The 25,678-nt window shown below is 44.6% G+C and overlaps 1 protein-coding gene across 8 annotated transcripts in view; it reads right to left on the reverse strand.

Moving 5' to 3' along the window:
- The window catches only part of GPR161 (G protein-coupled receptor 161), a 49,082-nt gene that overhangs the window by 15,305 nt on the left and 8,099 nt on the right, over positions 1 to 25,678 (reverse strand). For 7 of the 8 annotated variants that reach the window (XM_081226464.1, XM_081226463.1, XM_081226458.1 and 4 more), the window contains one exon: positions 6,014 to 6,431. In XM_081226464.1, coding sequence (XP_081082590.1) covers positions 6,014 to 6,387 — 374 coding nt within the window. In that variant the 5' untranslated portion in view covers positions 6,388 to 6,431. The remainder of the gene's footprint in view (positions 1 to 6,013; positions 6,432 to 25,678) is intronic. The other variant, XM_081226465.1, reaches the window with a different exon arrangement.

A 25,678-nucleotide genomic window follows, 5' to 3' on the forward strand; every position in this document is an offset into this window, starting at 1 on the left:
CAGGCCTGGGGGACATGAGCTGTCCCCGTCTCCTCTGACCAGCCACGTTCAACCAGTCATCAAAATCATTACGACGGGGCTTCCCTGGTGGCGCAGTCGTTGAGAGTCCACCTGCCAATGCAGGGGACACGGGTTCGTGCCCCGGTCCGGGAGGATCCCACATGCCACGGAGCGGCTGGGCCCGTGAGCCATGGCCGCTGAGCCTGCACGTCCGGAGCCTGTGCTCCGCAACGGGAGAGGCCACAACAGTGAGAGGCCCGCGTACCGCAAAAAAAAAAAAAAAAGTCATTACGACGAATCAGCTGTCCTCTGCAACATAGCCTTCTGGCTACTCTCAACACCGGTTAGTATTATTATTCTAATGGCAAAACTTCTTTATTGTAACCAGTGGTATTTATGTTGCTCACTGTGAGGTTCTGGGCACCAGCAATTCCTGAGGGATGTAACAGTGATTTGTCCCAACTGAGTCCGGAGACCCAGTGGGACGTCCGGGCACAGGGTTGGTGCTGGCTCCTGAGAGGTCAGTCTCCTACCATCAGAAGAGCCCCCCAGAGGCCAGAGCGTGCTGCCTGTATATATCCGCACCGTCCAGGGGTTGCTTTGGTTTTAGGGTTCTTTTGGCTAAATGGATATACATTGCAATGCTCAAATCTATACCTTTATCAAGATATAAACATGCCAACATCTGTCCACAAAAAGAATTTTTTTGATGGGTTTCATAGATTTGAAACTTCATTTTTTAAACTTAAGCCTCATTTAGGCCTAGTTGCAGGTTCAAAGGAAAATATAGAACAAAAGCAACTCACTATTCCCTGCAGGTTAATACAGGCCAAAACGGAGGGCTTTTCTTTTGTTTTCCGTACGCTTAGCTGTCTTCTGAAGCTCTCGATCTTTTCTCCAACAACTCCTTTTTAGACACCAGCCCAAGCACCACCCTTGGTCCCAAAGAGCCTACTGTGATGTCACCTGTAACTTCAAAGTGGTAATGCCCATAGGGGCTCCAATGCTTAGCTCTCCCGCCACGAGATCACCCACTTAGATAACAACCCCTGTTTTTTAATAAGATGACTTCACTAAAAACGTGAACAAAATATAAGCCAACTACAGCTACCTTGGAGTGAACACGTTAACTTAACGTTGAAACATGAGCTGTCTGCACTATAACTCACCATCCCATAGTGCTAGCTACTTTCATTGAAAATACTATTTTTAGAGCTGGAGTTTCAATCCACGCTGGTGTGGAATGAAAACATTAGAAATGTCTTAACAGGACCTGAAGCACTGGCAGCTTCAAGGCTAACCCAGAGGTGACCACGTTGGACTCAGAGTGCAAATCTTCCCGGGTCGAATGATGTTCCCCACCTGGACCTGTTTCCACATGGCTGCTTTAGGACACTGACATCTCGATGGTGAATTTCACTCCAGCCAGCTATTCTTTTTATGCTCTGCCTTTGCTCTCTCTTCACGGGGCTACAGCACGGACTCTTTTGGCTCATCTGCCAACCAGTCTGCCAGATTTCTTTAGGTAGCGTTCTTAACTGGGGCCGTGTGGCAACGTCTGGAGACATTTTGGGTTGTCACAACTGGGAGGTGCTGTTGTCATTTAGTGAGTAGAGGCCAGGGATGCCACTCAACATCCTACACAGGGCAGCTCGTCACAACAAAGAATTAGCCGGTTCAATAGGTCAATTGTGCTAAGGTCGAGAAACCCTAAGCTAAAGGAACTGGTTGTCGGATTTGACTGACAATTGACTTCGTATATTGCGTAATGGTTAAGAGCACAGCCTTTAGCATCTCAGAAACTGGGCGAGTTACTTACCAGCCATGTGGACTTGGGTGAGTCTGCAAAACCTTGCTAGGCTCATCTGCAAATTGAGCTATTTGTAATGAGGTGGATGGACCTAGAGTCTGTCATACAGTGAAGTAAGTCAGAAAGAGAAAGACAAATACCGTATGCTAACACATATATATGGAATTTAAGGGAAAAAAATGTCATGAGGAACCTAGGGGTAAGACAGGAATAAAGACACAGACCTACTAGAGAATGGACTTGAGGACATGGGGAGGGGGAAGGGTAAGCTGGGACGAAGTGAGAGAGTGGCATGGACATATATACACTACCAAACGTAAGGTAGATAGCTAGTGGAAAGCAGCCGCATAGCACAGGGAGATCAGCTCGGTGCTCTGTGACCACCTAGAGGGGTGGGATAGGGGGGGTGAGAGGGAGGGAGACACAAGAGGGAAGGGATATGGGAACATATGTATATGTATAACTGATTCACTTTGTTATAAGGCAGAAACTAACACACCATTGTAAAGCAATTATACTCCAATAAAGATGTAAAAAAAAAAAAATGAGGACTGATAGGGTCGTTGTGAGGATTAGCTGGGATAAACATTTGTTAACGGCATGGTGCAGTGCCCGGCAGGTGACTAGCACGTAACACATTCCAGTAGAGATCATGCCCCCGCCCTTGTTTTCTTCGACTTCCTTAACGAGGTTCCCATCTCTTTCTTCCACCCCCATTCTCTTATTCTTCTCTCCTCACTTATCTTTTACTACTGCCTGTTTCCCTCCCTCTCACTCTCCCTTCCTTCCTCCCCACCCCCCCCACCTCTCTCTGTTTCTCCCTCTCTTTCTCATTCTCTCTCTCTCTCTCTCTCTCTCTCACACACACACAGACACATACACACAGCTGCATCTTTAGGTTTCCAACATAGAAGGCAAATATGTAACCTTCAAAATCACTAACATCAAGTAAATTTAATTCCCTAAAATTAATGGGGACAGGGGAAGGGGTGTTTGAAATCCTGGTCAGATGGTGATCATTTATATGAACATGACCCATTCGCTGGTCCAGTCCATTTGTATTTTTAGCCGCACGAATGACCAATAATAAAAAAAAATTAATCGCACCTGCCATGAAAATATTTGAAGACACCAAATTTTACAGCAGTCTATATATTATAGTCAAAGATCCGGGCAAAGCACTGTGATGGCCAAATCCACCTTGCTACACTTGCAGGAGGAAATGATCTATTTTCCAGAGACAACCATTGTTGTCATTTCAGGGAGAGGCAGAAGCCCTTTCCCGACTCACGGCTCTGTCACTGGGTGACCCTGGCACAGGCTGCGGGGTCTGGGGTGCCTGGATTAAACCTCTAGTGAGATGACCTGTGACGCCAATTTGTTCACGGGCGTCACCTCTTCCATGACCAGCTGTTTCCCCTGGCCTCCAGCTGTGTCCCACGCGCCATGCTTGTTCACCACGTCCGGCCTCGCTCCCTCCTCTGCGTTCTCACAGCACCCTGAACGCGCTGGCTCTACGTACACATCACATGGTCCTAAAATTACCCGGCCACGTGTCTATCCCCCCAGCACTGTGAATTCCTCAGCGTGTCTGTTCATCTCCTTCAGCTGCGCATTCCCAGCACCAATCACCTTGCCAGGCGTACGTTAGGTGCTCCATAACTGTTTATCAAATGAATAAATGGAGGCGGCTTCTTCATTCGGAAGGGCCCCTGCAATCCTATTCACTGTTAGGACTTAGCTCAAATGCCACCTTTTCCCCAGAGCGTTGCAGGCCCTGCCACCAGAAGCAGCCACGCGAGCTGTTATAGAGCTTAATTCTGCTTTGTGTTCATATCAGCACCCACGGTTCAGCCTCTGTCATGAAACTGTGAACTCCTGGTGGGCAAGGGCTGCGTCCTGCTCATGCTGTATCCTACCATCCGAGGACTGAGCACAGGGCCTTTCACAGAGTAGACACCCTGCAAATATTCCCAGCGTGAAAGAGCGAGGCATCGAAAGAGGCAAATGCTCTCTCGTTTGATGCATTCTGATGGCATGATTTGAGAATCGGTCATGCTTGCTGGTGAGAAATCTCACTCTCGCTTACCTAGACCTCAGATCCAAGTAAACAGTATACAGCCTCCGAGAGCTGCCTCTACTTACTGAGCATCCATGTATACACAGTTCTTTGAGAGGCACCTAAAAGCCGACTTCCCCACTCTGTTCCTGAGCGTTGGCCCCCACTCCACCTTCCACAGGACCCAGGACGGGATATCCCAAAAGTAATGATTCCCCATCCCATCCTACTGCCAACACACTTCCAGTTATGTCTGCAGCGCTTATTATCAGTCTTGATAGGATGCTGATGAATGGCTGCTGAAGTAATAACCTGTACAAGCTTCTGAAGGAGAGCCTGCCTTTTACACATCAAGAATCTTGAGGGGCTTCCCTGGTGGCGCAGTGGTTGAGAGTCCGCCTGCCAATGCAGGGGACACAGGTTTGTGCCCCGGTCCAGGAGGATCCCACATGCCGTGGAGCGGCTGGGCCCGTGAGCCATGGCCGCTGAGCCTGCGCTCCTCAACGGGAGAGGCCACAACAGTGAGAGGCCTACGTACCGCAAAAAAAAAAAAAAAAAAGATCTTGAAAGTGTGTTTACTGTGACTGCAAACACAATTCCACAAACATACATCTTCATCAAAGTGCTATATAAAATAGTAAGCTAACAGGGGACTGTAAAAATAAACTACAGTCCATCCAGAGGACGGAATACCATGTAACCATTAAAAATCATGTTCTCCAGGGATATCTGCAAGTGGGAAAAATGCTCACAATCACTTGTTAAGTGAAAAAGCAGGTCACAAAACCACATGTTCCTTGAGCCTATTTTCTAAATTTACTGCATGTGGCCAAAAATCCCAGGAGGCAAGTATACTAAAAAAATGTAAACAGTGATTGCTTCTGATTGGTAGGATTATGGATATTTCTTATTGTACTCTTTCTATTTTTGGTATTATTTTCTTTTGTTGGGGGGAAAGAAGATATTTGGAGAAGCCACCTGATTAGCTCTGACCAGTGGCTTCCTTCACTCTAACCCCCCTCAGCTGCAGAGGGCCAAAAGGATTCTGGCCTTGGCCCTAGTGGAGGCCTGCACCTTGGGTGGACCATCCAGCCACCACTCATCGGCTCAAAAAATGGACGATCCCAAGGGAGCCAGGGGACGTGTGTCACCCAGTGACGACAGCCCTGGGGAACCCCTCTGTGTTTTCCCTGACTCCTTCCCCAATTCTATAAATCACATAGAATCTGAATCTCCCCCCTCTGCCCTTGTACAGTTGAACCCTTGCCTGGCATGAATGAAGTGACCATTGGCAAAATCCTAATAAAGAAGACTCCAGGGCTCGGAAACTCGCTGTCAAAGCCTGCAGGACTTTCACAACTAAATCTGACAGCCTAACGCAGGAATCTGGAAGAACCTTCTAGATAGAGCTGAGGGGCATCAGCAGTGCTATTCTTTGCTGTTAGAGCCAGCTATGCCACAAGAAGGGACAGCCCAGACGTTTTGAAGCACACACTGTCTCTCCCAGGTGCCACCATCTTTACTCCCTGCGTTGTCTTCCCTTCCCCTGCTCTCCTTCCATCCGGGACTGAGCTGACGTTCAGGCCCTTGCACTGTGGGGGGTAGAGAGTATTTCCTCTTTGGGCTGCCCTGGTCCAGCTCTGGCCCAACCCAAAGCAACAGAGAGCAGGCAGCACTTTGGGCAAGACCTGGATCTGACCTGGATCTGATACCTCCTCTGCCACGTCACCTTCCTCAGCTTCTGTTTCTCACCTATCCACTGAGAAGCAGAAGTTAATAGAACTTTTTTTTCTAATTTGTTTTTCTCATTTTTTTTTGGCCATGCTGCACAGAATGTGGCATCTTAGTTCCCTGACCAGGGATCGAACCCTCGTCCCCTGCAGTGGAAGCGCACAGTCTTAACCACTGGACCACCAGGGAAGTCCCCAACTACATGCAAGCTAGACCAGATAAAATCAGAGGCGCTCTGGTTGAGGGGATAGGAGAAGAGGCAGAACTCTGCTTTCTCACCCTCCCCAGCACAGACCCGACACCCTCCCGGGGAACCGAGGCAGCTTGGAAGGCACAGCCCACATGATCTCTCAGGTCCCCCCTTTGCCCACACTCTTAAACCCTTCCATTCTCTGAGCGTGACGCAAGCTTACCGGTCGACGGCGATGACCCCGAGGGTGAGCATGCTGGCCGAGCTGATGAGCAGGTAGAGGAGGGCCGAGAAGTTGCACCAGACCACACCGAAGATCCATTCCCTCCGAATGGAGCTGGTCGCCACGAAAGGCAGCACCAGCACGGACAGCAGGAAGTTGGACAGGGTCAGGCTGAAGACGAACTTGTTGCTGAGGGTGAGGAGGTAGGACTTCCTGTACAAGGTGACCACGATCACCAGGTTGCCCAGGCAGACGAAAATGGTGATGACGACAATGGCGACAAACTCGGTGACGCCGCCGCCCCCTTGGTCGCCGTCCTCCTCGGTGAGGTTACTCAGCTCCTTCCTGTGGCCGAGGGAGGAGTTGAGGCTCATGGTCAGCACGCCTCAGCGGGGGGTGGGCAGAGCATGCTGGACGACTGGGAAGACAAGACCCAGAGACAGGAGAGCAGGCATCAATCCATAGTACATGCACTTTACAGAAGAGCTGCAGAGGCCCCAGGTCACCCGGCCAGTCGTCCCCACGCAAGCTCTACAGAAGTGGCCAGATTTCTACAACCAACTTTCTATGCGACTCACTGTGTCCCTGTGAACGATGTGTTCCCCCTATCTATCTATCTATCTATCTATCTATCTATCTATTTATTTATTTAACTTTTGGCTGCGTTGGGTCTTCGTTGCTGCATGTGGGCTTTCTCTAGTTGCAGCGAGCAGGGGCCTCTCTTGTTGTGGAGCACGGGCTCTAGGCACACGGGCTTCAGTAGTTGTGGCCCACGGGCTTCAGTAGTTGTGGCTCACGGGCTCCAGAGCACAGGTTCAGTAGTTGTGGCGCACTGGCTTAGTTGCTCCGCGGCATGTAGGATCTTCCCAGACCAGGGCTCGGACCCGTGTCCCCTGCATTGGCAGGTGGATTCTTAACCACTGAGCCACCAGGGAAGTCCACTCCCACCCCTCTGAGTCTAAACCACCCTATCCATTCTCCCCAGGACCAGTGGTTCAAAAACCTTTAATGTGCCTAAGAATCACCTGCAGTACCTGCTCAAAGAGCTGATTCTTGGGCTCCATCCCTAGAGATGTCTGGTCCCAGAGAACAGAGGTACAGCCTAGCAGTCTGCATTTTAGACAACCACAGGGCAGGTGATTCTGATTCAGTCCACCTGGTCTAGGCGGACTGCTGCTTTTGACTCCTGCAGTGCAGGGTGGACCCTGAATCAGCAGCATCAGTATCACCCGGCACTTACTAGAGATGCAGAATCTCATGCCCACCTCTGAGCTGCTGAATCAGAACCTGCACGTTAATGCCGTCCCCAGTTGATTCATGTGCCCATTAAAGTTGGACAATAAGGTTATCATAGGAATCATTCTGAAATCCCTAAGCAGGGTTTAAACAAGTACAGTTCATACTGAGGCATCACTACTGCTCTCATCAGCCATGGTGAGGGAGGGCAAGGAGCCGACACTAATGATAAATGGGTAAGAGGAGACACAGTTTGAGGTCTTTGCCCACAAACACCGTTCTTAACAAGGGTCAGTCCCTGCTCTTGGGACGCTGGCTCCGGATCTTGCTGAAAACTCAAGGTTGACACATTTTTTTTTTTTTTCTTTTTGCGGTATGCAGGCCTCTCACTGTTGTGGCCTCTCCCATTGCGGAGCACAGGCTCCGGATGCGCAGGCCCAGTGGCCATGGCTCACGGGCCCAGCCGCTCCGTGGCATATGGGATCCTCCCAGACCGGGGCACGAACCCGTATCCCCTGCATCGGCAGGCGGACTCTCAACCACTGCGCCACCAGGGAGGCCCTAGGTTGACACATTTTAACATTCAATCCTACAGACGAATGTCTCTCCAAAATTTTCATCTACTTGAATCAGCCAAAAAAATCCCACAGATCACTTTCCCCACCTGCTCTTGTTCCCAGCAAAGAGAATACACCGGAAAGGAAGGAAAGATTGCTTTCCCCGAGCCAGAAAGCAAGAACCCTGGTGCCTAGACTGCCTACACACAGCAGCAGAGCCTTCCCTGCAGCGCCCGCCTGACCTGCACCTCTGTCCAGACCTGGCACCTTTGGCCACAGGGAGCTGGCAGGTGAGGAAGGCAGCTCTTCCTCTTCCCAGCAGCCCTAAAGGCCAGTTAGAAAGTCTCCCTTTACCAACAGGTGCACTCGTAGGTCACAACCACAGATGCTGCGAGCTTGAGTAACATCAAATAATTCTAATCCCTCCTCCCCTTGACAGCCTTCAAATACTTCACAGATTACTTGCTTTCTTTTCTTTTCTCCAGATTAAAACTCCCAGGTTCCTGACGCGACGTCTAGACTCTTTACTGACTCAGACTCCCTGCTTTGGACTTGCTCACGGATGTCAACGACCCTCTTGTTTTGTGGACCCCAAAACTGAACATACCGTTCTGGACATGGTCTAGTAAGTACATAAAGGGGCAATTTTCTCCATGATCAGGATAATCTTCTGATACTATTCACTCTAGGAGTGCATTTTCTTTTGGCAACCATATTACCCTGCTGGACTTACATAAATGTGTGGTCAGTTAAAACCCCAAGTTTACACACATTTGAGTTTCTGTGAAGGCAGGTGTCCCCAGGCTTAAATTTATGGCATTAGTGTGTTTAAGCCTAAATACAAAACATTATGTCTACTAAATTTTACTTTGTGCCTTTTGACCCGTATTTCCAGGCTGCTAAAATATTCTGAATTTTGATTCAGTTATGCGATACGTTAGGTACTCTAGCTTTGTGCAGTAAATATACTTTAGAATTATGCCTTCTATGTCTGTGTCTTTGTAAGCTTATTTCTGGGTTTTGCTTTTATGTTTTGAGTTCTGAATTTTGTTCACTCTTATAAGTAAATTATTAACTGGTGACTCAAAATAAAGTCCTACATAAGCATGTTATACTTAACTGCCTAAGTGATAACAGTGTGGTAAAGAAAACAAATTCTGAGTCATTAGACAAATGACAAAATGGGAGAAAATATTTAAAACTTATATCACAGAAGGACTAATCATTCTAACTTAAAAATAAAGAGAAAAAGAGAAAAGTGAGTAAAAGACATTTTAAAAAATTGTAACTATATGAGATGACGGCTGTTAACTAAATTTATAGTGGTAATCTTTTTGCAATATACACGTATATCAAATCATCATGCTGTACATCTGAAATTATACAATGTTATGTCTCAATTATATCTCAATAAAACTAGAAAAAAAAGACAGAGTTCACAGAAAAAGATATACCAATTGTACTTAAACACATGAAAAGATGCCCCATTTCTTCAAAATAAGAGGAATGCACTTTAAAACTACACTGAGGTACCATTTCTTTCCTTTCAGGCCACTAAAGATTCAAAAGCTTGGCAACAGTCACTGCCGGTGCGGCTGTGAGGAAGCAGGCATTCTCCAACGCTCCACATGGGAACGCAAAATGTAACAGCCCTAGGGAGGGGGATTTGGCAATACCTAACCAAGCTACACAGGCACAGAGCCTTTGATCCAGCAATTCCATTTCTAGATATTTATCCTGAAGACATAAGTTCGTAATATTAAGTAACAGATGCCCACGGTTATTTTATTCATTGAGGCAGTAGGTGTTATAAAAAGAAAATATGTGAGAAAAAGGGGGAAATAAAAATACATTTGCCCATAAAATATACATAAATATATGCTTACTTATACAAAAAGAAAAATAGGAAAGATAACCAGAAACAAAGATACAGATGGAAGTAGACTTCTCTCAGTATGTTTTTACAGTTTTGCCTTTTGAACCAAGTAAATATTTTACATACTAAAAAAGTTAAATAAAAATGGATGCAAAAAGTAGAGATAAAATTGATTGCAAACTGAAAAAAAATAAGGCTAAGTATATATTAGATTGATAACATAATCATACAGAGAAAAGAATTAAGTCAAGTAGCTTTTAAATATGATATTTTGACTGTAAACTCTTAATGGTACGTATTGTAAAGACAAGAGAACAACTAAGTTTACTTAGTAGGTTAGATGTTGTTAATGGTGTTTTAAGTTTACAATTCTTTTGAGTGTACAGCAACTGAGTATACATGCTTCTGTTGGGAAACACATGTCTAATCATGGGAGAAAGGAGATACGAATTATAGAATAGAGAAAGGTGAAGAAGAACCCTGTGGTGTTAGCTTGGTTATTGCAGGCATCAGTATGAACTCACTCTTCAAATATAAATATAAAAACAGGTTCGGGGCTTCCCTGGTGGCACAGTGGTTGAGAGTCCTCCTGCCGATGCAGGGGACACGGGTTCGTGCCCCGGTCCGGTAAGATCCCACATGCCGTGGAGCGGCTGGGCCCGTGAGCCACGGCCACTGAGCCTGCGCGTCCGGAGCCTGTGCTCCGCAGCGGGAGAGGCCACAACAGTGAGAGGCCCGTGTACCGCAAAAAAAAAAAAAAAAAAAAAGAAACAGGTTCAAGGAAATTTCCCAGAATGCAGTCAGAAAATTAAGAAATTAAAAATATAATATAGAAGGCAAATGAGAGAATGAACAGAAAGTACTTTATAAGGTATAATTACTTTTTCCGAGCAAAGCACAGTGTTGCCCTAATATGTCTTGTAATCACCAGCACGCTCCTCTTTATCCCCAGTGGACTGTTTGCTCCCTGGGAGTGAGGACAAACCATGCCTTTCATAAAAACACAGTACAGTTAAATATGGTTAAAACAGTATGTTTTATATTATGTGACTTTTACCACAATAAAAAAAAAAGAATGGGGCTTCTCTGGTGGCGCAGTGGTTGAGAGTCTGCCTGCTAATGCAGGGGACACGGGTTCAAGCCCTGGTCTGGGAAGATCCCACATGCCACGGAGTGACTAGGCCCTTGAGCCACAACTACTGAGCCTGCGCGTCTGGAGCCTGTGCTCCGCAACAAGAGAGGCTGCGACAGTGAGAGGCCCGCGCACCGCGATGAAGAGTGGCCCCCACTTGCCACAACTAGAGAAAGCCCTCGCACAGAAACGAAGACCCAACACAGCAAAAATAAATTAATTAATTAATAAAAAATTCCTACCCCCCAACATCTAAAAAAAAAAAAAAAAAAAAGAATGTAAAAAAAACCTTACTTTTATTACACTAAGTGAAATAAGTCAGAGAAAGACAGATACTATATGTTATCACTTATATGTGGAATCTAAAAATTAAAACAAATTAATGAATATAATGAAAAAGAAGCTCAACTCAGATATAGAGAACTAGTGGTTACCATGGGGATGGAGAGGAGCAGGGCAATATAAGGCTATGGAATTAAGAGGTACAAACTATTAGGTATAAAATTAGCTACAAGGATATACTGTACAACACGGGGAATATAGCCAATATTTTATAATAACTATAAATGGAGTACAACCTTTAAAACCATGAATCACTATTTTGGACACCTCTAACGTATATAATATTGTACAGCAATTATACATCAATAAAATAAACACAAATAAAAGAAAAAATTTTTAAATAAAGCAAAAAGGCAAATGAGACAGTGAACAGGAAGTACTTTATAAGGTATAATTACTTTACCCAAGCAAAGCAGTGTTTCTCACTTATTATGGGAATCTTTTCTGGGAACGTGGTGAACTCAGCTGATGGGAACGCCTTTCCTACTCCAAATTCATAAAAAGGCTGGGTTAGATATGACCCAAAATTAAAAAAAAAAAAAAAAAAAAGCCAACCTTGGACAAAGAAAGGGAAATCCATAGGTAAGAGAAACAGAGAGAAAACTTAAAGCCAGAGTTGTAATCTCACAACTGTGGCCAAAAGGGTATTAGACCTAGTTCAAGACCCCTAGGGCTGAGGTTTTTTATGTGGGAGGATGACTTTGGGTTCCACAAGGCAGAGAACTGGAACCAATATCCTGCCTAAAGAGTGGGTTCTAGAAGGGCTGCCTCCTCCATGAAAAAGAATCAGAAAAACTCCTCTTCCTGGCAAAGGGAAGTGGCAAAAACAGTCATTTACCTGAAGCTCTGGGTGGAGCACTAAAGTTTTTTTTCCATGAGAAATCAAACATTGAGACATGTGCCATGCTGATGAGGGTACCAAGTTTATAAATTCTGTGTGGTGCAGAAATCCAAGCTAATAAATGCATGCAAAAATTAATGCTGGCCAAAGTAAACACAAAATGGCTCTGTAGTGAATTTCCACACTCACAAAACAAACATTTAATGAAAGTGAGTGCACAGCATTTGCCATGAGGGAGAATCCACAAAACAAAAACCAGGAGAATTGACATGCCCAGAACGTGAATTAATAGAAAAATATAAAAGAGACCATAATATAAATACAATTAAAAGCTTTAAAAGGAAAAGAGGTAGAAACCATAATGAAAGAATAAGACATCATGAAAAAAAATAATAAGCAATTGTGAAAAAGAACCAAATAGAAATCCTAGAATTAAAATTTTAGCTAACAAAATGTAAAACTCAATGGGTATGCAGAACAGCAGATTTGGCTAAAGACAAAGATGGTGAACTGGAAAACAGCTCTGAGGAAGTTACCCAGAATGTAACAAAAAAAGATTAAGAAAATGAAAATATGAAATAAAAGTCAATATACATGAAGAGCAGGTTAAGAAGATTCAACATATGTTCAAAAGAAGTGGCATCAGGAGAGATTAGAGAGAAAGGGTAGCAGATACTGTTGGGTGCCTATCCAGCAACCAGTGTCGGGTTTTTTTCCCTTACTGGCAGACCTCTGACTTTGTTTTGGTGTCCAATCCTCCTCCAGTGACTCAGAGAAGGCTGCTCGAATCCCTGGTTCTCAGAGTCTTGAGTGGGCTAAACAAATCATTGTGTTGCCTTTCTCCTTGGAATTCTGGCATATTAGTCAGGAGGAGAAGTCAGTGGATTTCTGGGAAAAGCTGCTTTGATCTCACAAAGGCACTAGAAGGAAAATCTTTTCCTAATGGCCAAGAGAGCACAGAGCTGTGGCAGCCACCTTGGGATCATTAGAGGTGCTAGGCCAACATGCTGAGCGTGGCAAAGAAGAAAGCCTGGATCCTTGAGCTGCTGAATCAACAAATCTGGAAGTCACCTTCATCCTGGCTTCTGGTTATGCAAAGTAATACATTTGTAAAAATTATTTTTAAAGCTATTTTCAGTTAGGTGTCTGTTACTTGAGGCAAAAGCATCCAACTTACATTAGGGTGGACCTACTATACTGCCTACATTAAGGTTGATGCATTATTTAGAGGTATAATTGAACATTTTCTAGAATTAAAGAAACACATGAGTCCTTAGAACAAAAAAGCATATCAAGTTTTAAGGATAAGTCAGAAAAAGTCTATACCAAGGTGCATCAGAACGAAAAACGACAAACACTAAGATAAAGAGAAAATGGTAAAATCAAATTTTCCTATAAAGAAGTAACAATTAGATAAACAGCAGACTCTTCTTTTGAAGAAAACAGTGGAATAATCTCTTGGAAGTGCTAAGGAAAAGAACTCTTGCCTTAAAGTCCTATAATACCATCCAAGAGAGGGCACAATCTACTTTTGAGGCAAGCAGAGACTCAATGTTTACTAATCACTCCTTAATGAAGGATCCCCTTAAAGGTAGAATTCATGAAGGAAACTGAATCCAGAAATAAGGAAAAGAAAATGGTAAATCTATGGATGAATCTAAAATCAGAACTGTAAAAAATTAAATTTTAAACGTTAAACATCGACAACAAATTTTATAAAAATAGCTAACTTGGGAGCTTTGGAAACAAGATGAAATTAAAACACTAAGCAAAATGGAAGCTCTTAGAGGTATGACTGGAGTAAAAATATTCCAAGTTAGTTTGTACTCAGGGCAGACTTGGTTATGGCTGTTTTCCCAGCACCTGGACAAGTGCCTGGCACACAGTAGGTAACTCAATAATTATTTGTTGATGAATGACTAGCCTTCAAAACTTGGTCATTGTTAAGTTGAATATGAGTGTTAACATGATAAAGGTAGCCGCTAAAAGAATAAAAATAGGATGCAAACCTTTCAATCCAAAAGACGGGGCAGCGGGGGGTGGGGTGGGGAATAAAGTATTACTTGACCTGGTGGCTCCCTAGTGGCCCTATTAGCAGGGACACCAGTGAACGCCAGAATCAGAGAGCCCAGGGCCGCGTGCCATCCTTGAGGTCCTCGGCTACAACGCTCTCCAGGAGGCGCGGGGAACATGGTCAAAGAGCTGACCACCCAGGGAAATCCAAAGCCCCAGCCTCTGCCAGGAGGCCTGGAGAGGGAAAGGCACAAGCCCCAGCAAATTCCCCAGGGGTGTACTTTAACAAGAGAGAGGATGTGGAATGTCCCAGCCAGGGAAGGCTTCCTGGCAGGCGGCCAGCTTACCCAGGGCCCGTTGAATGGAAGCAAATTCAAGTGTGACTCACAGTACCACTCTCCTGGCCAGTACTGCTGCCAGACACGAAGGTGTTTCAGACTCCCACACTCCCCACGTCCTGCCATGACCAAATAACTCACTTGACACCACTGGAACGTGACTGAGGTTTGAATAAATGTATCAGAAATTATTCCTGGGAAAGAGAGCCAGCCCTCTCATTCAGGTCACCAGGGAAGGTCACCAAGGACGTGCGTGTCCTTGTCTTTACTGTCATGGCTCCAAGTGTCAGTCAGTCCTCTTTGGGAATTGCCTTCAGTTCTCCTGAATATTCCCACAGACGGTGACAGGTCTGCTGGATCAGACCTACTGTCAACAGCTTCAAGTCATTCAAAGCCACATCTTGTCACTCGAGGGAGTGATCAATATCATTTTGGGTTAACAAACAAGGCAACACTGTAGAATATTGAGACAGGTATCTATTGTGTTTTATAAACTGGCCTGCATGCTAATTCCCAAGAAATAATTCTAGAAATGCCTTGCTTTGCAAAAACAGAATTACTACAATATAAAGATGGATGCCCTCGCTTTCCCTTATTTAATTGTATAAATTTGGATATGTTCTAGTCACACCTCATATTTTTACCTAGAACTCTGATTTTCATTGACCTATAGTGGACTTTTTTCCTGCTCATATTGCTGTTACCCTATACTTGTCAGAGGTTGTGTGGCATGGTGGTTAAGTGTATAGACTCTGAAGTCGGCCTGGGTTTGAAGCCCAGCTCCTGTAAAAAAGAACAGTGTGTTTATTTGTATCAAGTGCCTAAAACAGCGTCTGGCACACAGTGAGCCTTCACTTCATACTATGGCTTCTATTTGAAGCGTTCACCCTGATTTTACTTTGGGAAAGGACCCTTCTCGTAGTCTTAGGCCATGGTCACATGACCCAGGACATTGGCTGGAACAGCCAGAGGACAGACTAGCCTACCATGGGGTTGGTAGGCTGATACCATGAGCCTGGGGCTGCAGCAGCTGTCCATCTTGGGACACTACATGGAAAGTGCTTACAGGCAAATAAAGGTGAGAGAATAAGAGAGAGAGGGAGAAACAGGGAAAGAGAGCAAGAGAGAAAAAGAAGGGGGCAAGGAGAACATGCAATGAATCCGCTCACAAATGCTGATGAAATAATGTGTGATTCTGAATTTTCTTGTTCTCCTCAGTTATATGAGCCGGTGAATTTTCTCCCTCACTTATGCTCATTTGGCAGGGTTTCTGTCACTTGCAACTTAAAGAATCCTGACTGATACTCTGATACACCATGATCTGCATACAACACATCAAGACCCCACCTCTTTGGACACTGGTACCAGGAACCTTCCCTTTCTCAGGATTAGGCCGACTCCTCAGGCACAGCCCTGCCTTCCTCAGCCTCCTGCTCAAGACTTTCTTATCCTTTTCTTCTAGCCACGGACCACGCCATGGAACCATGGACCCTAGTACGGTGGAGTTCCTTCATATGGAAGCATAGAGAAGCTTTTCACCCCCCAGAGTATATGTAGTCTCTTGGGGATCAGGAGGTCCGTGACCCAGTCAATAAGCCACTGCAAGGAAAAGGAGGCCTCACTCACCCACACAATGCCCATTACAAATGGGGCCATCAAAGGGGCGGCCTGAGAGTCCACAGACAGCAGGCCCAGGCTTGGGTTTGTGTTGGGAGACCATGCTGGTCAGAGGATGTAGGACTCTTGGCACCTAACAAGGGCGCTGGACACAACAAGACATACCTGACCTCTTCAAAAGTCTTCTCCAGGGCTTCCCTGGTGGCGCAGTGGTTGAGAGTCCACCTGCTGATGTAGGGGACGCGGGTTCGTGCCCCGGTCCGGGAGGATCCCACATGCCGCGGAGCAGCTGGGCCCGTGAGCCGTGGCCACTGAGCCTGCGCATCCGGAGCCTGTGCTCCGCAACGGGAGAGGCCACAACAGTGAGACGCCCGCGTACCGCAAAAAAAAAAAAAAAAAAAAAAAGTCTTCTCCAGAGCAAATTATTTTTTTTAGTGTAAGGTTCTCTTATCATATCCTTAAATATACCCAATCAGGGTAGTGGCTCACTTCCTCCTCTGCGGCCTCCCAGCTGAGTACCCTAAAAGTTGGCACCACCAGATGCCCTCTTCTAAAGAAATCACATGCCAACAGGTAGGTACGTTAATTTGCTCAAATAAACAACTCTCCAGGTGAGGAAGTGTTCCTAAAACACCACTTCAAATAAGTTCAGGTGAGGTCACTGTGATGCTATGTTGGCCATATTCTCAGGGCTCTTCATCTCAGCACCTCAAAGCATTTTATACACATCAGTCACCAGCTGGAGCAGTTGAGGGGGTGGAGTTGGGAGGAAGGTTCAAATAACCATTTGATTTGCACTAAGGTAACTGTGAGAGACAGTGAATCCCCCATCCCACCCAGAAACCAGACCACACAACTCGCTGAGAGCCGGAAAGAGATCACAGAATCCCCGGTCTCCTTCCCTGCATTCCCTCCATCCTTCTCTGGCACACACATGAAAGTTGTTCCAAAGATGGTGGGTGCAGTGACTCAGCCTCTGCAACTCCAGAGGGATGTGCCCACCCAGCCAGTCCAGGGTCTGTTACAACGTACAGTGCTTTGCTCTTGTCCCCACAAGGGCACCATAAACCTAGTAACTTCCTGGTTTGAGACCTTTCACTTCACCTGTAAAGCTGGTCCAAGCCCTGGTCTGTTTGGGAACATGCACCAGAAGACGGAAAAGAAGCTACAATCAGAACCCTAGTGGCCTTATGGTCCTTGTCTGAATTCTTGGTTTGCCAGTGGGAGAGACCTGGCTTTGGTCCCTTCTGTATGTACATTATCAACATTACCAACCTCCAAAACTTCCTTCATCAGGGACTGAAAGTCTGGAGGCCGGGGCTCTTCACTGACCATGACCCTGTCCACAAGGGCGTCAGCCATGACTCTGTCAAATGTCTTTCCAAAACCAAGCTCTTGCTCTCAGCAAAAGCATTTCCCAAGGCTCAGTCCTTGATCCATTCCTTTCTCCCTATGTCCTTGAGAATCTTACCCATTTCCAAAGTGTTGTTTAATTATTATTAACTAATTATAATCAGTATTGGCAAAACAGTGTGCAACATACAATGTACTTTTACATACATTGTTTCACTTCATCTTCTGAATAACTTTTAGAGGAAGAAATCACTCTTCTCCCTGTTTCAGAAAAGCAATACAACATGTGGTTAAGAGCATGCACTCTGGAACTAGAGAGCCTGGGTTCAAATCCCAGCTCCACTACTTACTGGCCTCTGTGACCTTGACATGTTACCTAACCTCTCTGGGCATCAGCTCCCCACTCTGTCAAATGGAGGTAATACTCCTTGCTCAGGAGTAAGTACCTCATAGGGTTGGTGGACAAAATCAATGAGTTAATATTTATACAGTGCTTAGAATAGAGTTTGGTACCACATAAGTGTTTGTTAAATGAATAAAATGGGGACACAGAGGCTCAGAAAGGTTAAGTGCCCAGTTCAACAGAGCATTAGGTAGTAGCTCTCCAACTTGGTCCTATGACTGTGAGACTACCTTCAATCCATCTACTCACCACAGCAGATAAGGTTCGACATGGTGTGGCCTCATCTAAATTCCAGACTTCTCACCCACCAGCCCCTTCATGTACGTTCCCCTCCAGCCAGCTGTGCTTACGTGCTTCCATTTCCAATTTGTTCTGGCTTCTGCCTATTCTCTAGTCGGAGTACTCTCCCTGTTTGTGGAATGAGTGAATAAAGATTTACGAAGTCTAAAGTGTGTTACTGATCTATTGGTCTAATAACTTGATTGAAGAGAGAAAGAAAGAAATAAGTGTGTACAGGCGGTGAGGCTTTAAAGCAATACAAAAAATATAACAAGTCAGAACATTGGATTTGGCAATGATTTCTTGGATATGACACCAAAGGCACAGGCACAAAAGAAAAAACTGACAAAATGGACTTCATGAAAATGTTTTAAATTTGTGCATCAAAAGATACCATGAACAGAGTAGAAAAGCAACCCACAGATTGAGAGGAAATATTTGCCAATCATATATATGACTAGAAATTAGTGTTCAGAATATATTGAGAACTCCTAAAATTCAACAACAACAACAACAACAAAAAACAACTCACATCCAAAAAAGATACACAAATGGCCAATAAGCACATGAAAAGATGCCCAACATCAATGATGATTAGGAAAGGGAAATCAAAACTACAATGAGATACCACCTCACACTCATTAGGATGGCTACTGTCCAAAACCAAAACCCAGAAAATAATAAGTGTTGGTGAAGATGTAGAGAAACTGGTACCCTTGTACACTGTTGGTGGGAATGTAAAAACAGTATAGCCATTGTGGAAACCGTACAGCAGTTTCTCAAAAAATTAAACATAGAACTATAATATGATCCAGCAATTCCGCTTCTGGTTATATACCCAAAATAATTGACAAGATCTCAAAGAGCTATTTGTACACCATGTTCATAGTGGCATTATTCACAGTAGCTAAAACATGAAAGCCACCCAAGGGTGCATTGACTGATGAACTGATAAGCAAAATATGGTATATCCACATAAAAGAATATTATTCAGCCTTAAAAAGGAAGGAAATTCTGACATATGCTACAACATGGATGAACTTTGAGGACATTATGTGAAAGTGAAATAAGCCAGCCACAAAAAGACAAATATTGTATGATTCTACTTAAATGAGGTACTTACAAGTAGTCAAAATCATAGAGATGGAAAGTTGAATGGTGGTTTTCAGGGCCTGGTGGGAGGGGGACAGGGGGAGCTGTTTAATGGGTTTAGTTTCACAAGGTGAAAAGAATTCTGGAGACGCATGGTGGTAATGATTGCACCATGTAAGTGTATTAATACCACTGAACTGTGCGCTTAAAAATGGCTCAGGTGGTAAATTTTATGTTAGGTATATTTTACAGCAATAAAAAAAAGTTGGAAAAATATACCAGGGTACCTTCTCTTTAACTTCTCTCCCCACAGGGTTTGGAGAGTCATGAAATGAAGGAAGTCAGCTGACTTCATGGCATCTCACCCGCTGATGAAGAAGAGAAGAACCTCAGACGACACGTAGAGTAACCTTTTCCTGCATCGGATAAGGAAACACAGGTTGCGTCTGCCCTGGATTATTCCTCACTAGGGACTAGTCCGGCAGTGACTTCCAAGGTAAACCCACTGAGTAAAATGATTCATCGTGCTGCACTGTCCCCAGACGACATGGTAAAGCAAAACTCAACTTTTTGTTCATCAAACTTCTCTGGTGCAGTTTTTGTCGTAGAATGTGAGGAACACTCAGTACTAAGCCAAGCTGGACTCTGAGCCATGGACTGTCTGTTGCCTTTTTTTCAAAGGGCCACTGGCCTCTCTCCCAGGCCTCCCCCAGCAACACTGAAAGCGGCCATCATTGCCCTTGTGTTTCCCGGTGAACACGGATGGGGAGGGTCCACTTCGGCCTCCCAGAAAATCCACAAAATACCGGCTGAAGTCATGATGAAGACAACTCACTCAGGGGAGAGTCTTAAGCCCCAGCAGAAAAGCTCTTTAGGGAAAGGGAGAGAAAGCAGTGGCGGGCTGACCACAGCTCTCTGGGGAGGCCTTAGCAGCCTGAAGGTCGGGCAGGATCTCACTACAGAAATAGCTTTCCCAGCTGCACGCGAGGCAGCCATCTTTCCTTTGCCAGCCACTGGACACCCAGCCTGGACCACGCTACTCCCCTGGGTTGGAGAAGAGCAGAAATGCCAGCTTTCCCAGGGCAGGCTCAGAAAAGCCTCCACCTCCACAGACACTGGCCCATGGCCAGCCTGCCTGGAACTGGGATCCCAGCAAATCCCAAAGGCAAAGCTGGGTTGGACCAGGTCAGACCTGCCCTAGGCTGTTCTAAGTCCACCTGGCGCTGATGCCAGAAGGGGCTGTGGTGCTTCACGGGGCAACTGGACCAAGGGTCTGGTTAGGAGGCCGTGCTCAAGCAGAGAAGCCAATGCCGTTCCCTGCAGCTCCCAACTGGCTACTCAACATCTCCACTTGGATGGCATGGGCACCACAAGCCTAACATGTCCAAAACCATACTTCAAGTCCTTTGCCTCTCAAACATGCTCTTCCCATATCTCTTCATCTCATGTTACAGTACCCCCATCCTTCCAGTGGCTCAGACCCTAACTTTGGAGTCACTCCTGACTCCTCTCACATCTCCTATCTGGTCCATTAGCAAATCTACTGGCTCTGCTTTTGAAATGTGTCTAGAATTCAACTATGCCTTACTATCTCTGCTACCATCACTGTGGTCCAGGTTACATTATGTCTTCTCTGGGTTATAAGAATAGCTTTCTCACTAGTCTACCTGCGTCTGCCATTGCCCCCCTCCTCAACGCATCAACCAGAGTGAGCTGGTTAAAACAGAGGTCAAAACACATGAACAAGTCACTGCTTCACTCAAAACCCCAAAAGGATTCTCATGTCACTCAGAATAAGCCCTGCAGCTTCCTACATGATCTGGCTCTCCATTACTGGTCCAACTTACAATAAAAATTACCTTTTTTACTGCCATTCTGATGACACTGGCCTCCTCACTATTTCTCAGACACATCAAGCATGTGTCTACCTCAGGGCCTTTGCACTTGCTGTTTCCTATGCCTAGAATGGCTTCACCTCACATATCTTTGTAGGTTGCTCTCTCATTTCCTTTAGGCCTTAATTTATATCACCTTTGCAGCAAAGCCTTCCCAGTTCACACTACCTGACATTTCATACCCCATACTTCATGGCCCCATTCCCTTTTTTACTTTTTCTCTTTAGTGCATATGTGTGTACTTATTTATCTTGTTAATGTCTTTCCCTTTCACCGGACCGTAGGCTCCTTGAAATTGAGAAATTTTTGGCCTGTAAATTTTGGGGTCAGCATTTAGAACAGTGCCTGGCAAACAGTAGGAGCCCAATATTTGTGATAAATAAATGAATATATGTATAAAAAATGGGACACTGAACATCTTGGCACACTAGGCATTTCTTGCCTTCAGAGAATTATTTTTGCAGATGTAGCAAACTATTAAACTAATAAACTATTAAACTATTCATTATCCAGTCAATATCCATTCTCCCCTTTCCCTTATCAACAGAACCCTGACTTGATGTGGGACATCCAACGCACCTACAAAAATAAACTCACTTGCACAGAGCTTGCGTGGCCATTAGATCCAGTTCCAGTCAACAGAAGTCTACAAGGTGGTGGGAAGCTATCCATTTCCTGACAAAAAGACACAGACTCAAGCTTTGGCTTTTGCCCTTTTCCCTCTCCCTTTCTACTGACTAGAACTCAAACCCAGTGCTTGAAGGTGAAGCAGCCATCTTTTGACCATGTGGCTGGATATCCCATGCAATGCAGAGCAGAAAGACTACAGCAGCCCAAATCACCTACTGAGTTGTAAAGCCACTGTGCCCAGCCACGGCTAGTCAACCCCTTACTGGCTAAGTCCTTGGAGTAGGGTTTCCTTTACATGCTGTGAAAGCTATCCTAACTTGACACTTAGGTCAAAGGTGAGAAGAGATGCTGAGGAAGGCAAACTGTGCTGTGCATAAATATGATGGTGCAAAAAAAAATTGCTGGTACGGATTGGTGCTATAGGGTCTCCATTTATCCACCCATCCCCTTCTCCCATCTACCCCTGTTGCATTCCCCTTGACCCTAAGGTGCAAACAACCCCATAACCCTAACTTGTCCACCCTTTTCCATGATAACTCTATATACAATCAAAGATTCTAATCATTAGAAAGAGAGGGTCTCCATAAAAAAGAATGAAACGTTGCCATTTGCAGCAACATGGATGGACCTAGAGATGATCATATGAGCGAAGTAAGCCAGACAGAAAAAGACAACTATTATATATTACTTACATGTGGAATCTAAAAAAAAACAATACAAATGAACTTATTTATAAACCAGACTCACAGATATAGAAAACAAACTTATGGTTACCAAAGGGGAAAGAGGAGGGGAGGGATAAATTAGGAGTATGGGATTAACAAGTACGCCCCACTCTATATAAAATAAACAGCAAAGATTTACTGTATAGCATAGGGAACTATATTCAATATCTTGTAATAATCTATAATGGAAAAGAATTTGAATATACATATATTGATATATGTATAACTGAATCACTCTGCTGTACATCTGAAACTAACACAATATTGTAAATCAACTACACTTCAATTCAAAAAGAAAAAGAAAAAGAAAAAGAGAGGGCCTCCAGTAACAACTTCCCCTCCAAAACTGCACTAAAACCCAAGCTAATCCTTCGAAATGCCTCATTCTGGATAGGCAAGTTTTATACATTGGTGGGGCTTTATCACCTTAAAACATCAAAACTTTTTGTTTCAAGCCTTTAGGCAAAATTCATGAAAATCCATCATACATTTCCCTATATTTTAAAACAAAGTATACAAAACGTAACGATTTTCATGATGACTCAAGGTCATTTACATGCCAAGATAAATGAAATTTTGACCTTACAGATCAGTGCTAATGTAATTGCTTTCATTTAAAATCTTAGAGAAGACTGTTCAGCTTCCCACTCAGCTGGTAGGTTATCACTGTGAGACTTTCATGATTTGAAACACAGTGATTCCCTCAAGTTGGATAAGGGTAATGTTATTTCCTATTGTACCAAGTGTGCCTTGCATATTGTTTCTTTTTGAAACTTTCTCTGCAACTTGTTTCAACCTTTGGTGGTCCTTTTCCCTATACAGAGTATAATTACCTGTAGTTTTCCTTGCCAAGCTAAGGAAAGGTCTGTGTAAAGTAGGGGCTGATACCCTGAGGGGGGGCTTCAGTGCAAAGTTCTCCAGGTATGGCTTCTGTCATACAGATGTCATCTCCTCCTGCACCTTTGGGAGGGCTGCTTTTCTACTTCTCAGCACTCTGCCAGATAAGTGACATGCTAACTGTATTTATATGGCTCAAGTGAGTAACTGTGGCATTTTCCAGAAAAACAACGACCCTTGAAACAGCTCAGAGCTCTCCATTTAACTTTAATATTTTGTTAAGTGGTAAGAGGAAAACTGCGAATTTAAAAGCAAGATTGTCGAGTCCTATTGGATTTTATACCACCAGAAAGACAGATATGTAAGTGCAGACAAATATGTTATATACTGAAGGATTGACATTAGAATTTTCCAAAAGGCTAAGTCTAAGAAATATGAATTTTGAAGAAGAGACTATAGCTATATTTGCAGAAGATATTTGCACAGGCGTGCATAACAAGGTAGAGTATTACTATTTCTCAGCTACCTTGCTTCCCTCTCATTTTTATTTCCTCTATAAACTAGCCTGTCACACATCCTCTAAGCCAGGCATTCCCAAACTCCAGTTGGCAGTTACTGTTTGTAGACCAGATAAACGATGTCTCACACATATGTCAACTATTATTCTTCAAATGTCTATATATGCTGTTGTGGTCAATAAAATTTGAATTCATTTTTTACGTTGTTATTGATTCACAGCAGCTTTCTGTAATTAAGCATTTTCTTTTCTCCAACTGAAGTGATACTGAAAGGGCAGGTGGACCCACATAGCCTGGCAGAGCTTGGAGACCACTATCATAAGCCCAGGCCACCTACCCCCTTGTTGACACTTATATGAATAACATCTGGCTGCAGGTCCTTACATCTACCGTAAGAGCAAAAGTCTCAAGAAGCCTTTCTGGAACATTCCATCCCCACAATGACCCTGACCACACCTTATATCTAGTTCTTCTTTTATATTATCTTTTCAGACACGCATGTCTTAACGCAAGTTTTTATTTTAGGTGAGGATGCTTTCCCCTGCAGATGGATTATAAATTCTTCCTCAGTTTCCCCTTTGAATTCCCAACAGCACTTTGCATGTGGGAGAAAATAAATATTTTACATTCCCCCTACTCATCAATACCTACTTTGATCTGATAGTCAATAGAAAGAACATGTTTTTCGGAATCTGGACTGAACCTAGGTTTGAATTGCACGTGACTGTGTATGTCCTAACCTCTCTGAGCCTCAATTTCTCCGAGAGGAACAAGAGAGTGGAATGAACCTACTTCACATAATTATCAAGGGGAATACATGAAGTAACACGTGAAAGCAGCTAGTGGAGTGGCTGTCGGGAGATAAACTCAAAAACTGTTTAAGAAAGTTATTTAAGACATGGAAAGAAAACTCAATTCTCTTTTCCCCAAGAGGTTTCATTTGACCACTTAAGTGGATAAAACAGAGGAGAGGGGCCTCCCTGGTGGCGCACTGGTTGAGAGTCCGCCTGCCGATGCAGGGGACACGGGTTCATGCCCCGGTCCGGGAGGATCCCACATGCCGCGGAGCGGCTGGGCCCGTGAGCCATGGCCGCTGAGCCTGCGCGTCCGGAGCCTGTGCTCCGCAACGGGAGAGGCCACAGCAGTGAGAGGCCCGCGTACCGCAAAAAAAAAAAAAAAAAAAAAAAAAAAACAGAGGAGAGAAAAGCTGCATTGCAAGAGACTGCAAAATGGAAGCATCTCTGATTCCACTCGGGGGCTCAGGGCCTGAGAGCTCGATCACCGCAGAAAAGCGCTCAGCTCAGAACTGTGCTGCTCGGTAACCAGTAAGGCAGGTGCTCGCTGACTGAGAAACGTGACCAGCTGACTGAGAAACGTGCAATTTTAATTTACCTCCATCTGAGATGAGGGGAACTGACCTTCCATGCCCACAACCCCTACCCTGAAAGAGCAAATCTCATTTTTTAAAGCTAAAGAGGGAATCAGGATGGCTGGGAGGGTCTGAAAATGTCCAATCAGAAGACTCTAGATAACAATCAGACTCAGTCACTCCCCCAATATTCTACATCAGTGGTTCTCAAGGAGGGGCGGTTTTGTCCCCACTCCCACCTCAAGGGACATCTGGCAATTTCTGGAGACATCTTTGGTTGTCACATCTCAGGGGATGCTACTGGCATCTAAGGCCAAGGATGCTGCTAAACGTCCCATAATGCACAGGGCAGCCTCTCGCTCACCCCCAGCAAAGAATTACGCAGCCCAATATGTCAGTGGTGCTGAGGTTGAGAAATCCTGTTCTATAGGAGTAATTGAGTTCATTCTATGTTTTGCTATTTATCCTTAATAAACAGATCAAGAAAAATAAAACAACTCCCTCTATAAACAAATTCACATAGATGCTCCAAGGAGACAAGAGACAGAAGCTATGCTGAGACTTAAGACTGAGATGATTACTTCTATCACAAGATAAACAATGATTACTATG

This window comes from Mesoplodon bidens (assembly GCF_964165515.1).
Source record: "Mesoplodon bidens genome assembly, chromosome: 2".
NCBI lineage: Eukaryota > Metazoa > Chordata > Mammalia > Artiodactyla > Ziphiidae > Mesoplodon > Mesoplodon bidens.